At 46.7% G+C, this 21,669-nt stretch overlaps 1 protein-coding gene across 17 annotated transcripts in view; it reads right to left on the reverse strand.

Moving 5' to 3' along the window:
- Positions 1–17,871: 17,871 nt before the first annotated feature.
- The window catches only part of SVIL (supervillin), a 146,782-nt gene continuing 142,984 nt past the window's right edge, over positions 17,872–21,669 (reverse strand). For all 17 annotated transcript variants that reach the window (XM_074833194.1, XM_074833172.1, XM_074833208.1 and 14 more), the window contains 3 exons: positions 19,909–20,030; positions 18,947–19,102; positions 17,872–18,831 (listed from right to left, as the gene is read on the reverse strand). In XM_074833194.1, coding sequence (XP_074689295.1) covers positions 18,745–18,831; positions 18,947–19,102; positions 19,909–20,030 — 365 coding nt within the window. In that variant the 3' untranslated portion in view covers positions 17,872–18,744. The remainder of the gene's footprint in view (positions 18,832–18,946; positions 19,103–19,908; positions 20,031–21,669) is intronic.

Consider the following 21,669-nt stretch of genomic DNA (forward strand, 5'->3'; position numbering starts at 1 on the left):
AGTGATGGGCCATCCGCAACTTCTCTGGGCAACCTCTTCCACTGTGTCACCACCCCAATCATAAGAAATTCAACATTATGTCCAGTCTAAATCTACCCTCTTTCTGTTTAAAACCATTGTCCCTTGTCCTGTCACTACAGGACCCTCTTCTCTTCTGACAGCAGCTTTTCTTTTGGCTGCCTCTCCACAATAACTGGTAAGGGAGTGTGACAGGACATAATGCCCAAAGGAGCATTAATTCCTTTTCCATGGGCCTTTGGTGCACCTACCAGCGAGGCTGCACTCCTGCTCTGCCTGACCAGCAATGCTCTAACTGGAGTAGGGCTGCAGGAGCAGCTCTTTGCAATTCCTAGACCGGTGGTTTGAATGTTGATGCTACTCCTTACACTTAAACTAATTCATAGTGTCTGTAAAACAGGACTTGGTGGGGGGCTGATGGGTTTGTTTGGCATTTTGTTTGGTTTTTTGTGTTGGCTTTTTTAAAGTGTGAATGCTTTATGTCCCAGATACAAATGTTTGCAGGGCAACAGAGGCTGCAGTGGCTCCATGCCTGTTTCTAACCAATGCTGGGTGAGACACCTGCTTGCCCTCTGCTGCCTGTGCAGGACACTGCCACTTGGCCCTCCAGTGAAGGTGGCCCAAATGGGAGAAATGAGTGTGTGTGTGTGCTGGGTCAGCCTCGTGCCAGATGGCAGCTAAAGGACTGGGACTGCAGCATTTTCCTTAGAATTTTTTTGTGTCAGGCCCTTGGGCAGATGGAGTTGGAAGGGATTGCTAGATGAAGAATGCAAGGAGAAAGCTCTGGAAGCCACAGTAAGGTCCCACAGGTTTAATCTGAACCCTCTCAAACTGTGTGAATTTGGCAGGATGAGTTTCCAAGTTCATCTGGCCGAGACACCGAGGAATCAAAGGGAAAGAAATCTCCTTTTCACTTGGTTCCAGGTGGAGCAAGATAACTTGTTCTGGCAGTCTTTCAGTGTCCCAGAAATGTGTAATGATGTATGCCGAAGTGCGTGCCCCTACCCTCTGGGGGAGAGTTCAGCATCTGCAATAAACTTGCATAGCCTAAACCATGCCCAGAACAAGAGGATGCTTTTCAAAAGAAGCTGGCGAGTTCTCACCATTGCCTTCAGCAGTTGCAGTTCAGCCAGCTGATTTAATAAGGGACTTCAATGTATGTTCTGCTTCCAAAAAAACAGATTCTCCTTTACTATTCAAAAGACAACAATCAACCTAAGGGAAAAAAAAATGTTTGCAAATATGATTGTTTTCCTTCAAACTGTGAGTTACACTGCTTTCCTGCTCAGCTGGCACTTTTTTGACACATACATGGGAGTATTTAACAGGCTAACTAAATGCCTTGTGCCACACAGGCACTGGCCCCTTTTAGCATTTACTTGAAAATTCCCCAAGAAGTTGATGTTGGTGCCCTTGCTGGAGCAGCACCACTGCCCGCTGCCCGCTTCACATGGGGACTGAACCTCAGGGCAATGCGCACCAAGCCTGAGTCATGGCTGCTTCCAGGTCCCCTCAGCTTCCCTGAGAAACGCCCGGTGCAGCAGAAAATGAGAACTGAAGTAGAAGTATTAACTCTTCGCTTTTCTTTGGGGAAAACCCAGGGTAAAAATAATTCCTCAGTAATATCCTGGAAGAGTAGTTCATGTATGGGATGTTTAGCAGTGCTGAGAATCACCTACACTTTCATACACGATAAAATATTATGATGATTTATTACACGAGAAACCTTTCGATTATATTTAATGAGCTTCCATTATATCAGTTTATTAGAAGAGAAACAGCTCTCATTAAAATCATTTCCAGAATTAAACTGGAAACGTTATTAGACATATTTGGTGATATAAAAGTCTCATCTATGGGAAAGGCATGTATTTGTCTGAATGTGAAAGACAAAGATCCTTTTAAATGTGAGAAGGTGACAGACAGCAATAGTTCAATTTTTCTGAACGGAAATTTTAGCTTGGATCAATGCTTATTTTCAGGTTCTGCATTATTCCTGTGAGCAGTCTTGTTTTCCCATTAAGAAATATGTTAGATAAGGTTTGGAAGCAACTAAATATAGAACAACTGAGTTCGTAGTAGCTGCTAACTCAGTTCTGTAGTCCGAAAATAAGGGATGGAAGGATTTTGTCTCAGAGAAGCAGAGTGACAGCTTTGTGCTTGGCTTTCAGATCACCTCGGGCTTCTCTTAGAAAGATTTATTTTTCACTTTACTCTGTATTTATTAAACGGTTTGTGTGATGCATTATAAAAGCTGGAAACACAGCAGCAAAATCTATTTTCTTCATGTACTGCCGATCACCAGCGACATGAAAGCCTTGGCCCAGCCCATCAGCAGAGCACGGGTGAGTGTCAGACACACATTTCTTTCCCAAGTCACACAAGAAGGGAAAACTTATTGAAATGTTTGTGTGTTTGTGTTGGACCGGACAGCCTGACAACTCTGCTTAATGACACGAGAGGAGTTTAACGTAATTTAAAGCTACTCTGATCACTAATCTCGTCATAAAGGAAGTTGCGGGCTTTTTCTACTTCCCCAACTCCCACCGACTTCATTGTCCATTGATGTCAATAGGAATGAGCGCCCTGGGTGTGCAGTGGTGAGTCTGACATTTTAATGAGCCACAGTACAGGATCTGAGCAGCACTGAATACCCCGGCCTCTATAGATTACACAGATTTAGGGGAGTGGGAGAGGAAGAGAGGGACAGAGAGGGGGAAAAAAAACCTTTTCTGCCTAGTTTTACACTGACTGAAGTGGAGAGAGACATCAGCAGGTGATAGGATTGGATCCAAGCCTTGATTTTTTTTCCTTAAAAATGCTTGTCAAAGCCAGAGCCTGCAAAGGGTCTGAATAAAACATGAGGTGAAAAATTGTGCCTCACTTCTACTGTGAAGAAAAATTAGCGGTGGAAGAGGAGCGCCCCTTTCCCGGTTTGATTGTCGCTGCAACCCCAGGAATTAGTTACAGCTTGACTACTGGGTACCTGGCCAACAAACAGTCCCAATATGTTGTATGGAAAATTTATTTCTAGATTTGTTTAACTGTCTCAAAATGTCTTTTCCTAACAAAAGGACTGGCTCCATTTAAATCACAGAGGGCCTGGCTGTTGGCTTTATTCGGAAAATAAGTAAATATGGTGGATGGTACTATATTTGTTAGACAGTCATGCTGCAGTACAGTTCAGGGCACCTGAAGTTGAGTACCTGAGTTGTCCGTGTGGTCACAGGACCACAGATGACACTCAAAGGGTGACCCGGGACATCCAAGACAGGTGTTGAAAGGCAGGATGTATGACTATGCCTCCTGTATCAATTCAAGTGGTAGGTGAAGGGACCTATGCTCCTCTCATGAGCCACCTCACCATTTGTAAGATGAGGCAGATCTCTCTGAAACTCTTTGTTTTTTTCTTTTTTCTTTTTTTCTCTTTTTGCTCGTTGTGCTGGCCAGAGGGGTCTGCAGTGCTAGAACATCTTACATCTGACAGCAGCGTGCAAGGTGGTCTGACAGTCATGTAGAATGGACCTCTCAATACAGTGGTGTGTATGTCTCCTGCGTCTCTAAAACAGTCCAGCCATGCTGGGAAAAGGTTCGGTATAAGGATCTCTTTTCCTCCATGGATGGTCCAAACAGACCTTGCTCTCTGCAGGAACAAGACTGCAAACTCAATTTTTATGACACTCACCCCAGTATGGAAGTTCCTTTTGTGAATGTGCAAAGCCTATTCACCTCATTTCCCAGAGGGCAATTAACTGCCATGGGACAGGAGAAACATTTTGTCACCATCTCCCTGACTTAATTTGAATTTCATTTTGAGGAAGAACGCAGTGTGTGATGAAATCACCTCTCCACTGCTGGCACGCTGCTAGTGATGCAGGTGATAGCTGGCTGCAGCTAACTATCCTTTTTTATGCCCTCTTGGCCATCCTCAACAAAATGCACACAAAGCAGGACGTCGCACCTCCTTCATTATACAAGCAGGGAATGTTCCAGGCTGTGATGTGCAGTGTCCTTCACCAACATGGGAAAAGTCTTGTCACCTACTTTTGTACTCAGCTTGCTTCTGGTGGGAATTTTAAGCAAGGTGATAAATGTTTTTCTTTTCTACAGAACAGCAAGCCTCACAGCAAAAGACCTGAAGGTAGAGGAGCTACTTCATCTACTTCTCCTGTGTCGGACTGCTTCAACAGCACATGGCCTTGTTTTCTTTTCATACCCAGAGCAGTTTTGTATACGCCAAGGGGACTTCCACCCCTACTTTGGGAAACTCTACCACCTCCTGTTACTCTGTACCTGTGTCCTTGCATAAAACATGTTTTTCCAGTCCGTAAATTCATCCCATTACATCTAATCTTATCCCAAATGAGCCACCCTTCATGTTTATAGACTTCAAATATTTGCAGAGGGTTATCATATCCTCCTCCTTTAGTCATAATTTGAAAAAGTTGTTTATGCCAAATTCTTTCAGGCTTTCCTCATCCAGCTGTTCCCTCCCACCTCTCATCTGTGGCAGTGCTCTTTGAAAGCCCTCCAGCCTGTCTGCATCACCCTGGGCCTGAGGTGCACAGTAACGGTTACAACAGCCCAGGTGCAGCTCCGGCAGAGCCCTGTTGCAGCCCCTGCATGTCCTCACTCTGCGATGTGATACCCCAGTGGGCAGCCCCCGATCACACAGGCTTGTCCTGTCCCACGTTGCAGCAATGGCTGCTGACTGGTGTGCCTGCTTTCCAGGTTCCTCTGTCCTATTGACTAGCAGTGTTTCAGATTATTTCCCCCAAATGTATTAACTTCAGTTTTCCCAGGCACAGTCTAATTTGGATATTTGCTGCTCATATTTCTAACCTCTCCAGGTTCCCCCATATTATTGCTACATCCTCCCTCATTTGTTTTCAACTGCTTGGGCCAAATTACAGAGAAAGCAGAGATGAGCCAGGATGTGTATCCAGGCTCTCTGCCAGCCATTTTGCAAAGAAATCACCCAGGCCACAAGATCCTGCCTCTTGCAAGTCACAGCGACAAACTGTGAGTTAGCAAACGGCTTTTCTTTTTCCAGCCTACCTGGTTACACAGGCACGGGCAGGATCGGTAGCAGTTGCCAGCTGACCCACATGGTCACAGGGCCCTGAACGTTTCCAACTCCTACAGTGACCTGCAAGGTGCCCCTAGGTCCTCAAGGGACATCATCAGGTATTATTTCCAAGCAGTCATATGAGGTTAGACACAAAAATGTACGTGTCCTGATTTTCAGATTCCAAGTGCTTATAGTTTCCATTGGTGATTTTCACCATCGCGCTACCTAAAGAATGGAGCTCTGGGCATGATCTGACCAAGAGCAGAAAGGTTCACCACCTTTGATTTCACCTTTGAAATTGCTTTCATGTAGGTGAATGAATTTCAGCAATTTTGGAATTGTTTGCCTGTATGTGTGTGCATTTGTGCGTGTGTGTTCTGGTTTTGGAGGCAGAGACCAGGCAGAGGGACACTAGTACTTCCCGAGAGCACAGGGACTGAAGGGGCGATGACAAGGAAGTCTGTGGCCTTACTTGGGAGTGGGGTGGCCTGTGCTTTAGCCAGCAAGCCGTTGCATATTTTCCCTCTTCAGAAATAGCCTGAATTGCCTCACAGCTACATAAGCTGCTTTCCAGGAGGTGACCTGCTTTCCTGAATCCAACCATTTAATCAAACTGGGCTTTATTTCTGCTCTCATTCTTTATGTAAAGTTACTCTTGGTTCACAAACACTTTCAGCAGCTGTTCATGGCCTTTCAGCATTGCACCTCTCACTTCCTCAGGTCTTTTTCCCACTCGAGGACTAAGGCATCATGTCTGCCGAAGCAAAGTAAGCATTCCTCAATTCACTGTCTTCAGCTTTTAGAAAAATGGCTCTTTAGCAGGAAACGGCTTACATTTCACTAGACTGCAAATGATTCTGCAAACTAATATTTATTAAGTGGGACTCAAACCATGGAGCTTTCTCAGTACTCAGCTGCCTGATAGCTGGGCAGGCAGGGCCAGCTCCATGGAGCGGCTGATGTGATGTAGCCCCCAGACTCTTAATACCCAGCGCTGAAGTGCCTGGTAGATGACACGGGAGTCACCTGCCCAAGCTCCCGCTGCATGAGCCTGGTCCCCCTGCCCCAGCAGGCTGACATCTGATGATCAGAAAGATGCTGTGGCAGGTGAAGGCTCTGCAGTCCCTCAGGCCAGACATCAACTCCAAATCTCTCCACAGCTTCAATTACAGTGTTAGGGTAAATAGAACCTAGTGCTTTCTTCGCCAGCCTCCTAGCAGCCAGGTCTGGTGTGCCTTCTGCAGAGATTGTTAGTGGAGACCCCTGTGCCTTGGAGTCCCTCAGGGAGAGCAGGAGGGCCTCGAGCTCCTGCACAGCTCTAGGCAGGAAGGTGAGGAGTCCTGCTGCAATGGCAAGGGCTCAGGACAGACGTCCTGTGCAGAGCCCTGGGTTACTGGGAAAACTTAAGCACCTCTAGACTCCAACAGTGGGATTCCTCTCCCCTCGCTCTATAGTGGAGCCATACACTCCGGGCTCCTTTACAGTCAGTGGGGAGAGGGAAAAACCTTTTGGATACAACTCACCTGACTTTATATACCTGCCTCCTTTTGAATGAGGTGACTCCAATCCTAGAATCCAGCAACTGAACCAAGCAGAGCCCAGCTGTCTATAGATCTGAGCAGTGGTGATTGATTCCCCAAAACCTCCTCTTAGGCCTTGTGTGGAGCCATCAGGCGGATTCAGGTGCAAGATGCTCTGCAAGTCTGAAGGCTGAAAATGGACAAAAGAAAGAGTGGGCAGGCAGGGCATTGCAGTGGTCACAGTGACAGAACCATTTATAGCTGCTTCCATGCCCTCCCTTAGCTTACCCATTCCTGGCCATCTCCTCTTGTAGGCATGAGCGAAAGCTGAGAACTATTGGGGCTTCAGCTTTAGTAAGTGCTACAAAATATGAGGAAGGGAGACCCTGAATGATTGTAGCTATCCTGGCCCTCAAGTTGTCTGTGCTTACCCAGCACCAGAACTGGGCGGGGGAAACAGCCCAAAGGCATCCTAGTTGGCGGGCTGGGAGCCAGGGCAGGTCCCCTGATGTCAGTGCAGTGCTGTGCCCAAGCTAACAAACCCAGGGCTTATTAGCCCAGGTGCAATGCCAGGCGAATGCGTCAGTATTGCTGTCAGACCCACTGCTACGTTTGTGTGACACCGGGCTGCACCTCGTGTCACTACCAGCTCTCTGTGCATGGGCAGCCCTGGGCTGCTGCCTGGTTTGGAGCATATGGGGCTCATAACTGCTACTTGCTTCAGGCCAAATGTGCAAGAGCCACCTCCTTCCCCCTTCTACATATACACTAATAAACCCCATGAAAAAGTCATAGCAAATGAAAGAGAAGAAAGTCCAAGCCTTGTTTTAGTCACCCATTTGGATGCCTTGGAAATAAGCAAACCGCCAACAACCATCCGGCACGAGTAGTTTACCTCCACTCTGTTAGTTCCCATGTCCTGGAAAAATGCCCTTCACTTCTCATTTCATGTTAGAGACTGCCTGTCTCCTCCTAGGTGTTAAAATGTGTCTTACAGGTTGAAATTGTTGTGGTCCCAAAATGCTTTCAAGAGACATGATGTATGCAGGTGGCAACTCACACTGTCACTGGTGTAACAGGGCAAGCAGGCTGCTGTTGGTTAGTCCATTTAGCCCTTCCTAACAGTGTTCCCATTGCAAGGCAAAAAAACACTTGAGCATTCAGCACATAAACTGCTTAAAAAGAATAGTTTTGTGTGTGTGCAGGATGGGGAAGGTGGTTTCTCTGCAAACTGCCATGTTGTGATCTGGCTGAATATTTCAGCAGTGGAATAAAAGCCCCTCTCCAACTCTTCTGTCAGTGAGCACCCAAATAAGGGTGTATGTATTCAGCACAAGTACTGCTCTAAACTCAAGCCCCAAACGCTAGCAGGTGCTTCTCCCTCTCTTTTCATCATCTGAGTGTAGCTGATGTCTCCTGCCAGTTTCAAAGGCAAGCGAACACAATGGTGACAGGGGGTGAAGCAGCTGGGGGGGGGGTGGCAGGGAGGGGGCATGGAGGGGGCCCTGCTTGGCAAGGTGAGCGGTGCCCACTGGGCTGGCGGGTGGTGCTGCCAGCTCTCTTTGTGTGGCTCTGGGAGGAAAGGGGGGAAGGAAGAGACGACAGCAAGCGAGCGAATTCAAAGTGAAGCGGCTGGGGCCAGCGAGCCGTGGCTGATCTGTGCCAGCTGCGAGCCACTGCTCCTCCAGTCAATGTGCCAATTATTTTGCTGGAGTAGGGAAGAAAGAACCACTAGACGTGTGTGTGCACATTCATGGCCGATGGGGCTGGAGGAAGGCAGTGTGGATCTACCTTACCCATACCCACTGACACACAGCCATCACCAACTCTCTAGCACCTGGCATTCAGGGTGTGCTCCGTGCACGGCCACAGCCTGGATGGTCCAAACTGCCGGGTCCCGAGGGAGAAGGCGGCCATGCTCCCCATGCTTATCCCTGAGCAGGGAATGCCACGAAACCAACCTTGTGTCTGCCAGGGAGTCATTCCCTGAGCTGTTCCACGGGACGGGGACTCAGCACTAGCTTGCTTTGACTGGCTACCAGATAATCATCTGGCAGGGAAAAGGTTCTGCCCCAAAACTGCCCCTGCTGAGGCACTGGTGTCAGCACGGAGGGTGGTCCTCTCCCCTCTCCTCTGTCCCCTGGGCCGTGGTCCCTGAGGGGCCACTCCTGTTCTCATGGCCAAAGGATGGTTTTGCCCTTTTCGTGTGCTTCTGGATGGCAGAGTGTGAATCATGCCAACCACAGCTGCTGTCCCCAAGCTGGGATTGGTGCCACCTGCATGGGAACAAGCTTGGGTCAGGACAGCTCTAACACCCCCGGTGGGATGTCAAGGAGGGAAAGGTGGCAGCTGAAGGCTTTTGATGAGGGGCTTGTGCAGCGTGGCGATGCCCTTTCGTAGTGGAGGGCCACGGGCACAGGGTGGCCAGTGCCGGGCCGTGGGACTCCCGGATAGCTCCGCCAGCCTGGGGGTGTGAGCCTGGCACCGAAGCCCAGCGCCAGCAGCGGCGAGCCGGTGTGGGAGGAGAACCTCTTGGGAGAGCAGGGGCAGCCGGCAGCCCTGGGATCGTTTTCTGGGCGCTCCCTCAAGTACCCGACTTCTTGCGCGCTGATGCCGAGCCCGCCCGTGGAGCACCCCAGCCTGCCGCCTGGTTCGCACCCCCGCCCCGAGCCCCTCCGCAGGGCGGAGTTCGACGTCCCTGACCACAAGCAACTCATCGGGAGCCGTAGAGTGAACTGCTGCGGCCGTGGCTGGGGGAAACGGCAGCGAGGGCTGCCCGCCCCCCGGCACCGCGTCAGGCGAACGCCCGAGCCCCAGCCGGCAGGCCCTGCCTGCGGCCCGCCCGGCCGCGCTCGGCGGCAGCCCGGGCCCGGCGGGCAGCGCGGGCGGCGGTGCCACCTGCCGGCGGCCGGACTCCAAGGCGGCGGCGGCCCGGCGCGGGCCCTGCTGCGGGCAGGGCGGGCGCCGGGTTACCCCGGAGGGGCGGTGGGAGGGGAGCGGCCGAGGCGGGCTCTCGGCCCCGGGAGGCTGTGCCGGCGGCACGGTGCCCCCAGGCCTGCGGCCCCGGCTCCGGGGGGTGCCCTGGGGGACGCCCTGGCCAGAGGCACCGGCCCGCGATGGCTGACCCCGGCGCTGAGGGGACGGGCTTCCGAGCAGCGTGAGGGCGGGAGAGGTGACAGCCAGGCAGCCACGTCTCCTGCTCCTGCGCTCCCCACAGCAGTGGGCACAGCTTAATGGGCGCCCAGCAAGTAATTAGGGGCGCCGTGGGCCAGCCCTGGGGGTACGTGCAGGCTGGCCTGACCCAGCGGCCGCTCGGCCCTGCGAACATTGACCCCCTGGCTTTGCGGGGAGAGAGGCTCCATCCAGCCCAGGGACGGGCAACTCACCTACCCCCTGCCTCACCTCTGTGCCCCGGGGTTTTTAAACACCTGTCTCGATGAAGGGCACCTGGTGAAGTCCCCGGAGACTATACAACAGCCTGCACCCAGCTCAGGTTTAGCCAGAGGAAGGACGTGAGCCTCTGTGGGGATGATGTCCTCACGGCAAGCAAGGGGCATGAGGCCGTCCAGCGTGAGCAGGCCATCGTCTGTCCCAGCCAGCAGCGGCGGTAACGGGGCAGGAGCACAGCGACATGCCTGCGCTACCGATGTTACTCACGAGGAACAGAAAGCACAGCATTCGACAGCCCTGTTTTGTGTGGTGCGGCAGCCAGTCATGCACCCGGTCATCAGCCCTCGCAAGATCCTACAGCCGTGGCTCACATGACGCAGCGTGGATGTGGAACAAGGACAAGCTCCTATTAGATTCAAACAAGGCTGGCAGCCTTCAGCCACTTCTTAATACAAAACAAAAAGACATTTTAATCACTCTGTGCTGGCATTTTTCCCACAGTTTTTCCTTGTCTCTTCCCTTCCAAGAAGCCTCAGTCGTTATCCCATCTACCAGGAGCGCCTTCTCATTAGCAAACATCCTCCGCCTGCCTTGACTGGGCTCTGCCTGCCTCCCCACACACGGCTCCCCTTCTTTGGAAAATGCTGCTTTAAGGGTTTTCTAACTTTTCTTAATGAGTTTGGCTAAGAAAGGGGAAGGTTTCATGTATATCCTTCAGGAAGAAACAAACCCATAAAAGATCCCTTAGGGGACAGAGCGAAGAGGCCGCATACACAAGTGTATTTTCCAGAAGCTCCACTTTCACACTTGGTTGTGTCTGATAAGGGCCATCTCACTGTAGAGATATAACCTGGGAGTGAATCTGCTGCTACCAGGCTGTCACAGATCACTGTCTGTTCTGTGTCATCAGAGATGAGGCAGCTGCAGTAAGATCCTCAAACACAAAAACACATGTTCTAACACTTGGTCTTATGGTCTATGAACCATAAGCGAGGTGTGTTGGATAAGCTATTTTATTTGTCCAACCGATACAGGCTCCTCATAAACCTCATCTTATGGAGACTTTTCACATATTTTAAGGACAAACTGTAGATCTGCTGCTGTGGTATCTACTCTGTGCAAACTGGTGCCAAGACCAGTGGTGGTTCCAGAGGCTCTTGCCTTCGCAGGTCGTTCCTGAAGGGCTCCAACTTGTCCCTCTGTTGCGCACACTCTGGGCTCTTGAAGTTCCTTCCTCTTGCTGCCCTGGGTAATTCTGGCTGGTCCTTCTGTGCTTCACATTACTCCCAGCCTCGAGTGTTTCTGCAAAGTCCATCTTGCAAGTCTTCACTCATCCAGCAGTCATGTGTTGGCAGAAAGCATGGCTCTATCTAAATCAAAAAGCATTGCAAAAATTAAGTCTGTTTTGCTGGAAATTTTGATACTAAAGTAAACCAGAGGCTTCTGGATAAAGTCAAAACCTCAGACTATTTCTGGTAGTTTTCCTTTTGTGAAGTGTGCTACGTTCCTCAGTATTTATTCCACTGGTGTGGTGTGGTACGGTACAGCATGGTTCTGCTTCTGGTCTGCAGCCAGATTTTGAAAATCTTTTCTGAAATAGAGAATCATCTTACCCAGATCACTAATAAACCACTTGGAAAGAATTGAGGGGGGAAAAATACCCCACATAACTGTGCAATAAGGCACCAGCAATCATATTCCTGAAATACAAAAGTTAGAACTGTTAAAAAAAACCAGAACACATATTTAAATTGCAAGACATCAGTGAAATGAAGGTAGCAGTCAGAGTTGGGAAAAGAAAAAGCATTAGAACTAGCTGAGATTTTACTTGGAAACTACTTACATAAATTACTTAAGTTCAAAAAAAGCTATAAAAGTAAAACGATAAAATATTGCCTGGGCCCCCATAAATAAACCAAGCCAAATCAATTACTTTTCTGTTTATAAGTCATAAGCAATTTATAAAGCATAGAGTGAATGAACAGAGGCACTTATAATAAAGTGTTACCACTTCAACAACATTATTGTATACAGCATCCAATTTCTGGAGCTAGGAAGCAGGTGCTTTTCTTCTCAGCAAGTCACCATTACCAAGAGTAGCAACTATATCGAAGCTACTATATGTTTACTGGCTGCATAAAGACAATTAATAGCCCCACACGTAAACAGTTATCAGTTTATACAGCATATTTCTAAATTAAAGGGATTAAATATCAGAGTGCTGCCATCACAGCACAAGTGGCTCAGCAATTGCTAGTGGAAAACAAATGTGCTGGTTAGCACAGCCTGGAACCCCCAGGCTGAAGAGGGGGAGGCTGAGTGAACACCACGCTTCAGTGGAGTGTAAAATTGAAGCTGAACAGGTATCAACTAGTAATATGGAAAATGGGGATGCTATGAGTTGCTTTCTTCTGCCTCCCCTTGCTCTTCCAGCAGTGCATGTGCTCTAGGACTTTTCTCTGGTTCAGTAACTTGGTGAGTAGTCCCATGGACAGGTCTCTGCAGAGGAGAGAGCAGAAGTTTGGGGTGGTTTAGGTAATATTTTCAGCCATGGCATAGGCAACCGGGCTAGATAGCCCCCTCAAGGCCCCTTCCAGCTTGGTTGGATTGGTAGAGCCACAGGTGTAGAAATGCATGACTGCCAGGGTTTACCAGCACAGGGCCTGGCCTGTGTGCATGCAGACATGTGTAGCAGAGCCATGGATGTCAGATGCACATTCAGTAGCTTTTTACCATGAAACTCTACAATCAACTCTACTGTGGCAGGTGCATCCGCCCAATGAAAGCAGAGCTTCTTGGCTGCTGAAGTGTAGCAGCTCCTGATTGCCTTTGCTCTCAGGGCTTCATGGTAGTTGGGGCCTTTGGTCAGTGAGAGTTGCTATTGACTACAGGTCAGATTCTGCCTGGGTATAAATGGAGTCCCCTAGGGCAGCCATTCTGAGCTTGTCCTCTGGAGCAGCATGCTGTGGTTGAGGACTCTCCCCTTAGGTCGGGACGCCACCCAAGGAAACTCCTTGAGGTGACTTGGGTTGGGAAGCTGCCCTGAGCAGGTTCTCGAGGTTAAGAGCCCTCACTTCTTAGGTGAGTGATAGAGCATTTTGGGTTGTCGTTAAACCCTAGGAAGTTGTTCTGTTCTCCTCTCACAGACATTCGAACATGTAATTTGCAGAGGGCTAGTTAATTGTGTTGACAATAAATTTTTAATTTTTGGTGGTTGCTTATTTGAGACCTTCCGTAACATCTACCTTCTATTTGAAAAGATGAAAGTTTTCTTCAAAAACTCTGGTTCTTTATTGTGATGAGAGAGCTGAAAACAAAAATGTTTCTTTTACATAAATATTATATCTTTTAGCCACAGAACGTAAGACATTTGTCCAGAGTCCAGTCCTTGCTGTGAAAATATATTCCTCTGCTAGTCTAAGAGGCTACACCGAGCAGGAGTGATTTACAAAGCTTTATACAAGCACCACTTTAGGGTCTTGCCAAGAGGGCAACTGGTACTTTCTGCTTTGTCAGTGCATCAGGACTGCATCTGGACCTCAAGTCGTGGGGCTGCCCTTATTTATGACTGTGGCTGGAGAGCACAAGATTTGGCATGAAAGAGTGTGAAGATGCAGTCCCTACTGCTGATCTCATGTGCCTGCTGCCTTGGCACTTGGGCAGATTGCACTGATTCCCTGAGGAATAAAGGGCAGGGAGCACCCGAAGGCAAAGTAGCCCAGCTGCAGGGGAGATGATGGTGTGCACACAGCGTGTGGCGCTCCCTCTTTTTCACCATTCCTCTGAAACATGCTGCAATTCAGAAGCACAAGGCAGAGATGAAGCTTTACTTTGCTTCATCTCTGAGCATATGCAGCTTTACGGGCTAGTTGGGGTTGCTTCTTCAGTGGCTCTCCACCTCTAGGAATAGTCCCTGCATGACTGGCTCCCAGTCCACGCAGCTCTCGGCCACCCAAGAGCACAGAGGAATGTGGAGGAGGTCTGTCCTCCCCCCGAGATAAGGCTGACAGCTGCACGGCTGGTAAAATACTGCTGTTTGGCTGCGTACTCCCCCAGTCTACCCCTGAGTCTCACAAAAACAAACTGGAAAATCCCCCACAAAACATTCCTGATACAGAGCAGGTCCTGGGGCTGTCAGAGAGAGAGTCCAAGAGCACCTGCGAGTCACAGCAATGGTAGGGCTGCCCTGCAGCCAGCACCTTTGCTAAACCAAGACACACGGATTTTGAAGAGGAAAGGTATCACCCTGTGGGCAGGTACCACCTGTGTGAGCAGCAGGTTCCCTCACAGGTAGGCTGACCAGCATAATCCCTGGGATTGCCCTCCCGCCCGCCAGCAGGAAGAGCTGCTGCTTCATCCTTTTCTTTCTGGGGTTGGCTGTACTTACTGCTCAGGTATTTGGGCCGTGCCTCTGTCTGTGGAGAGGTTTTGCACTTGTTCACCTCCAAGTTCAGAAGTCAGCGCCCAGAAAGCAACCGCTAGCAAGGAGACAGTACAGCACACATGCTAAGGCTTAAAGTGAAGGGAAAAATATCATTAAAATATTTTAGCTGGTTTTTTGTATTATTATAGGACCAGGATAGTTGGATGAGATAGAGAAAAACTAACACTGTGACAACACTACTCCACAATCACAGGTTTTAACAAAACTGAGCCACAGAGCCAGTGTGCATGAGGAAACTGCACTGACTCTCCAGACTGTTCTTCGGGCAGTTTTAGCTACTAACGCACCAGGATAGCCACAGAAAGAGGAGTTACTCACAATTAGCTGTTCTTCCAGGTGCTTGTCTTACCACACTGATCAAATCACACGAAAACAACACAGAATCAGCATTAACCTTACAGGGCATAGAAATACAAGACCAGAGGGGGGGAGAACCAACCTGGCATTTTGAGCACTGCACCCCAACCTCCTTCATCACATCATTCACACATTCCATCTCAGGAGGAAGGTTAGAAATGTTCATCTACCCATGGCAGCTTCTCGGCCTTGTATCACCAACCCCGTGCTGTTGCCCTGTGAGAAGCAAAGGGGGCCGCGTGTCTCCAGAGCCAGTACTGACTGGCTGAGCACGATCCCCTCCCTGTGCCCAAAGGGATTTCCCTTCAGCATCAGCCGTCAGCTCCCAGCATCACACTGGGAGAGCACATCAGGTGAACAGGGGCCTCACACGTTCAATCCAGGCTGCTTTCTCCTGCTTCTGGGCAGCAATGACCCATTATTGCAAACCTACTTTAGTTTCCACACAGGGGATGTGGAAAGCAGGCACTTTGGAGAATATTATTATTTGAGCTATTTCTCCTCATCTGCTACTTGATCCAAAACGGAAATTTAGACGGAGAGTAGCAGAGACTGGTCACATTGTGCTTCTGCCACTCCAGTCAGGCAGGGTTAATGCTGCCCTGTGGGGACGGTGTCTCTAGCCCAGAGGGCTCTGCAGCATTCGGACTCCAGCCTGCCACTGCCCCCCCACCCCATGAAAGCTCCACAGGCTCTCAGAGCAGCTCAGAATCAGCTTTCACCAGTTGTGCACGAGGGTCCACAACTCTTGCTCAGCTAAATACCTGTCTGGGAGACTGGTGGGACAGCGGTGGACAGAAACAAGCTCTCCCAAACTGCTAAAGACTGGTTTTCTTTTTCCTTTCCCTACCTACCTGCCATTTTCCCTCCTCTTCTGGCTGAAGCACGCAGGCTGCAGATTTTTTCAGACATAATATTTGCTGTTTTGGCATACTAACATATTCACATTTCCAGCCCATTTCACTGCTAACAAATCCTTACGTGTGCAGGAATGCTTGTGTAATCAAAAAGCACTATTTTTAAGAGTCAGGATTGAGCAGTTTAAAATCATAGGAGATAAGAATCATGGCTCAAGGCCTGGAAGCTGCGAGATCAACAGAAAATGTTCAAGGTACTGCCTTTTTCACATACAGATACTTTACCTCTGAATTAACCCTAGACATTAAGTGCATTCTTGAGGGTCTATCAGAAACAAGCAAATAATACTAGATAACCATTGCAAACAAAACAAACTACCCTCCTCCCCATACCCAGACAAAACCTGTTGCAGCTGTATTTCCCATGCAGGGCTGTAAAAACACTTCAAGAATATTTTAATAGCTCTTTCCAATTTCCAACCATAAATGGCATCCCCACAGTGAAGAGGGAAGCCAGCAGAAAATTAAAGCATAACCCACAGTTCTGTCTGAAACCTTACGCTGACTTTCTGTTGTCAGCTTCACATTTCAAGAAGGCATTTTTATAAACAAGTACATTAAGAACAATGAAATATTATATTTTCTGCAAAACCTTGAAGCTTTCCTAGGCAACACTATGAGCAAAGCACTTAAGTGCGAAGTTGGGTTCTGTGTCCTGGCTCCTGGAACCAGGACACAAGGTATCAAACTGTGTAAAAATGACAGGAACTCTGAGAGCTGACCACACTGAATTATGTTTCACTGCCTGCAGGTCCCCGTGCCGGCTTCTCTTCTCTTTTAGCTGAGATTCTAAAGGGTTTAAGGGTGGGTGGATGTTGCCCTTCAGCAGCACTTGGAGGACTGATGCTGTTTTCAAAAAACAAAAGCAAATGATACTACCCTGCCAGAGGGAAAAACAAGGTCAATCATGCTATGCAAATCAGCTCTCTGTTGGAGAGAAAAATCAAAACAGAGGAGCCTGCTACCCCCACAGTACAGACTGAACATGAATAAACAAAACTTAATTCCTGCTTGATTTTATCACTAGAGAGGGTGAAAGAGGAAAATATATGGGTGCAAAATTACTGATATTAATACAGCAGTGACTTTGGAAACCTCTCAGTGCTTGCAAAATAAACTTACCGCTATAAAGCTCTGCATTTTCAAACTAATAGTGTATCCCATGCAGAAGACATAGTTGAGGACCTCTGAGGAACTATCAGACATCTAAACATCTTTTTGCTGGAGGCTATGCAAGAGGTATCCTGGCTCTGAATACTGTTCCTACCCTTTTCTTGGATTATTTAGTTTCAGTTCTTGACAGAAACCATTAATGAAATACACCAGTGCTGAAAATTCACCTGTAATATCCCAGGTCAGGTGAACAGTACTTGTGTATTTCTAGGCTTTTTGTTTATTTCCTTACAGGCTAGCTTACAGCTTATTAACTGACTGTCAAAACAAGATTAATTTTAACTATGGAGCAATATTTACTGCAGATCTTGACGAACTGTACACCTCACACATTCAAAGATCCTACTTCATTTCCCTGGGCCTAGGAGAATGACAAGAGCAGCAACAGGCACCACTGCAGGCGATCACTTTTTACCAAGGCAGGAGGAGCTCTGAACGGCTGCAGGGCAGAAGGAAACTTACTCTGGCAGGAATGAAAATGTGAACTCCACTAGGCTACCAGAGGGGAACCACACAAGTTGTTAACAGAAATGCCAAAGCCTGAAAAACATTTCAAAACAATAGCAAATTTTTACTTGATTACTCTATTCAATGTCCTAATTAGCTGAATGAAAACAGTTTTGACTTTGGTTCTTACTGAAAGAATGGACACGATGCCATACTCATTTTCAGTTCAAGTTTTACTGCCAATTGCACAAAGGTCGAAAAGATTTTTTCAAAGTTTGAAAACCACCATAATTTTGGTTTCATGTATAAAACAGGGAAACCCAAAGGATACAGGAGTTGTGTGACTATTCCAATGTTCAGTATTAAAGTGTGGCACAACCTAATTTTATCACATACATTGATTATTTTCTACATTATCTGCTTCTCAAATTATAACGGTACAACACCCACAGATATCCAAGGTTAAAATATTTTGATAAAATGCCATGTTATGGAAGGTTCCAATGACTCAGTACAGATAACAGTACAAAATAATGACAATTCAGAGCATCGCTAAGAGTTTATTCAGAAGCTTTTACTTTCGGTTCTTATATCACAAAAGACATGTTTAATGTTTACAACAAGTATTAGAAACTGAGATGCTTTTATTTCTACTATTATAAAAGTAACATAGGAGACCTTTCTAAGCCATCTTCAAAATGCAGACCAATCTTTTTTTTTTGTATATAAACTGTACACAAAAAACAAGGCACTATACATTTTTGGATAATAAAGTATAAAGGTTGATTCGCATAGTTTCTCAAGAAATCCATGCTATAAATATAAATGCTTTGTTCAGTTTAGCACCTGAAGCAGCACTGAGAACATTTCATTAACTATTGCAAAGAGAAACTTTTCAGAATGCGTAGGAGATACATATTGGTGGTATAGCTAATTCAGTACAAGCAACTGCCATCCAGCTACTTTTCTGTAGTTTTGACATGAAAGTCTTCAAAGTGAATATATATTGCATTGTTAAATACATACTTGTTCTATGTGTTTATATAAATATAAATTCTTTGTAATCCACAAACTAACAAAATAACACTTTACAAAGAGAACTTCTTCAAAAACAAAAATGGCAAGTATTGTATATAGCCAAAGGACACCTGCAGCAGTAGGTCAAGAAACTACTGTTTAAGTGCATAGGAGAGCAGAACTTAAACACGTTACCTTTAAGAGTCAAAATTGAATTCCATTTCCAAAGAGTTCTCTTGGCCTTTTATAATATTACACACCTCCAGATAGGTAGTCACTAATAAGTTCAGATTATTTGTATTTAGTTTGTAAATGTGGGGTACAATTCTTCTAAAGGGCATAGAAAGTGAAAGCAGACATCCCTCTGGTGCTCACTCCAACAAACACAACTTAGAAAAGTCCTTTCGCCTTCTTCAGATTAACCTGCTTCCAAGATGGCAGTGCACTGTACTCTTCTCTCGTCATCTCTAATGCAACCTGCATTTAAAACAAGAGGATATGCCATCAGTAAAATCACTTATAAGTAGCAAAACTATCAAGTGGCTTCACAACACACATGCACAGAGTAACAGTGCATCTGTTCTCTCCTTACCTCAAAGTCCTCCTCTGAAAGATAGATTTCAAGCTTCAGTGGATCAACTCCCTCAGGTAGAGGCCTAGCTAAGAGATCTGCTAATGGATACACCGTCTTACACAGCTTGGCCAGCACATCCTCTACAAGGATTATCTGATTAGAAACATCGGCATCCTGTGAGGGAGGAAAAGAAAAACAGAGAACAGGATCACAACGCTGAAGCCACCAACTGCTCCCACCTCAGTCTGCGGATGGCATGGGATCAACCTGCACTGCCTGGCCCACAGAGCACAAAGCTACACATCCAGGTCCGCACACAGGTGAACAGCCCTGCCCTAAGCAATTTCACTGCTAAAAAAAGGTCTGCACTTAGCAGAAGGACGGCCTGTACTCTCAGTTTAAGGCTGGATTCTGTGTTTAGTCACAAAGCCAGCATTTTCTACTAAGGATGGCTGCAGAAGACTTACAAACCAGAAAATGTCATTTGCCTTGAGATGCCCCTTCACTGAAGGCTTTTAAAGCAGTCACATGTAATTCGGCTGTGACTCTGCTTCCCAGGTGGGGAAGGTAATGCTGGAGCTCTTGGAGTCAGCTGATCCTTCGCGGGGCATTTTGCTCCCCTGCACTTCAAGCCTGGAAGACAGACCAGAACTGAATGTCGCTGCCTGTTCCACGTGATTGAAACAGTTGTTCTGCTAAACTCTAGCACATCTCTTTCTAAGAGATGATTCAGGTAACACTTTCCTCCTGTTTTTAACAAAAAAGAATATGAGAAGTTACATGAAAAAACAACCAGGAATGTCTCTGTTATCCCACTCCCAGTCAGAATTTAGCAGTTTTCCTGTATAGACTCCTGAACTGTACTTTGTAAGTTCATCCTCTGGATTTTGGGGCTTGACAGCACAAACAAGCAATGTTACTCACAACACAAGACACAATTACTAGCAATAGGAAACAGTATGTGCAATGAAAAGATTTACCATTTCTGTGATCTCTGCAATGTCTTCCCTGTGTTCCCAACTTGGGAACATATTAGTGAAGGTCAGAGGCTCTAGGCCAGCATGAATTAGATAGGATTTGGGGGGCTTCTTTACATTTTTTCCTAAAAACAGTCAAAATACAAAAAAAGAAAGAAATTACAAACGGTACCATATTTTGCAATGTCACCCACTATCCAAAGCTACCTCGTAAGTGTGTTCAGCTTCTCAGGAAAGAATCAAGTAATTAATTTAAGACAGTAGGAATAAATTTCATCAGGATTTTTTTTAATGTAGTATGGCACCTTTTAACATGTTTTTCAGCATTCTTAAATCTGCCTCCTACTGTATCTGACCACAGAGATCAAACCATGTGTGCTGAAAATCCCTCATGGTTACCTCCTAACCCAATGTATTCCTTATCTTACAAAAATTAGAGTTAGAATAGAGTAAGCAGAGTGTGACGGTCTGAAATTAGCCAAATTTGGGTAAATGAAACCTTCTGGTATGCTCAGCAGAAGTGTCCTGTCAGCAGCAAATAAAGCTTAAGCTTGGAGGCTTAAGTGAAAATACTTAAACTGTTCTTAATTGAGATACTGAGGTCTAACACAATCATTTTGTCATTACAAATTCAAAGGAATGGGATCTGAAAGTTAACAGAGGTATTACAACAGTTGGACAGTAATTACTGATGATTTTCAAAGACAGTCCTGCTTCTTTAAAACATGTATGTGTGTGCTCTACCTAGGACACAGACATAACCCTGCCTAGGAGTGATGCCATAGCAGATTAAGTAGTTAAAGTCATTATGTGAAGTACTGGTGAAAAGAGGTCCTATTGGTTGAATGATTTAATTTCCCAAGGATTCAAAAGCACTGATAAGTTTCAAGTATTACTGGAAAGAGGTAGGCAGGCGGTCAGGGACTGGGAGGAGCTATCATTCAAAAAATACCTCCTTCTTACTTGGATTCAAACAACTCAGCCTAATCAAATCTTTCTTCCAGATAAGCAATGGAAAAGCTTATGGAAAACCACCTCACTTCTGAGGGCTGTAGTTTCCCTAAAAACCGCTTCTTACAAAATTCTGTTATTCCCTACATTCAAATCTCAGAGCATCTTTAATGCACTAAGATCTCCTCTAGAGCATAGAAATCCATTACAAAAGATCCTGTTTTTTACTGTAATCCCTACCTGCACTTGATGCGTGTGGGCTGTCAGGCAGGAGGGTCTAAAACAACACAGCCCCCTCCTCCCCATTGCTGAGCAGCACCCCAGGGAACAGATGCAACACCTGTGCTGAATGCAAACAAAAACCTGGCTGGACATCGTTGTTCCATTAGGTTTGCAAAACCTGAACATTACAGGTTTGGCTTTATATCAGATGTTGGGAGCAAACTGATTAGAGAGAACATGTTCCCATGAAACTCGGAATACTAGAGATAAAAGCTCCGTGGTGTAGTCCAACAAACGTATTAGAATGCGAGTGCTTTAACTATACAATTTAGACAAAAGATTTATCATTTGAATACTTGATTTTAAGCCTTCTCTTCCACATACTTTCACTGTGGTTTATTTGTTCCTTCTACCATGAACAATCAACAAGCACTTAAAAACTTTGCATTTAAAAAAAATGTGTGAATCTGCTCTAGTTGCACTGTTCCACTCTCAGTAATTCAGCCAAAAAATAAAAGGAGAGTGGCATTTGCTAATGTTTCAGTATAGGTAAGATGAATTCTTATGTAAGTGGAGAAACATTTTCACTGC

The sequence above is a fragment of the Strix aluco genome, chromosome 1 (genome assembly GCF_031877795.1).
Source record: "Strix aluco isolate bStrAlu1 chromosome 1, bStrAlu1.hap1, whole genome shotgun sequence".
Lineage (NCBI taxonomy): Eukaryota > Metazoa > Chordata > Aves > Strigiformes > Strigidae > Strix > Strix aluco.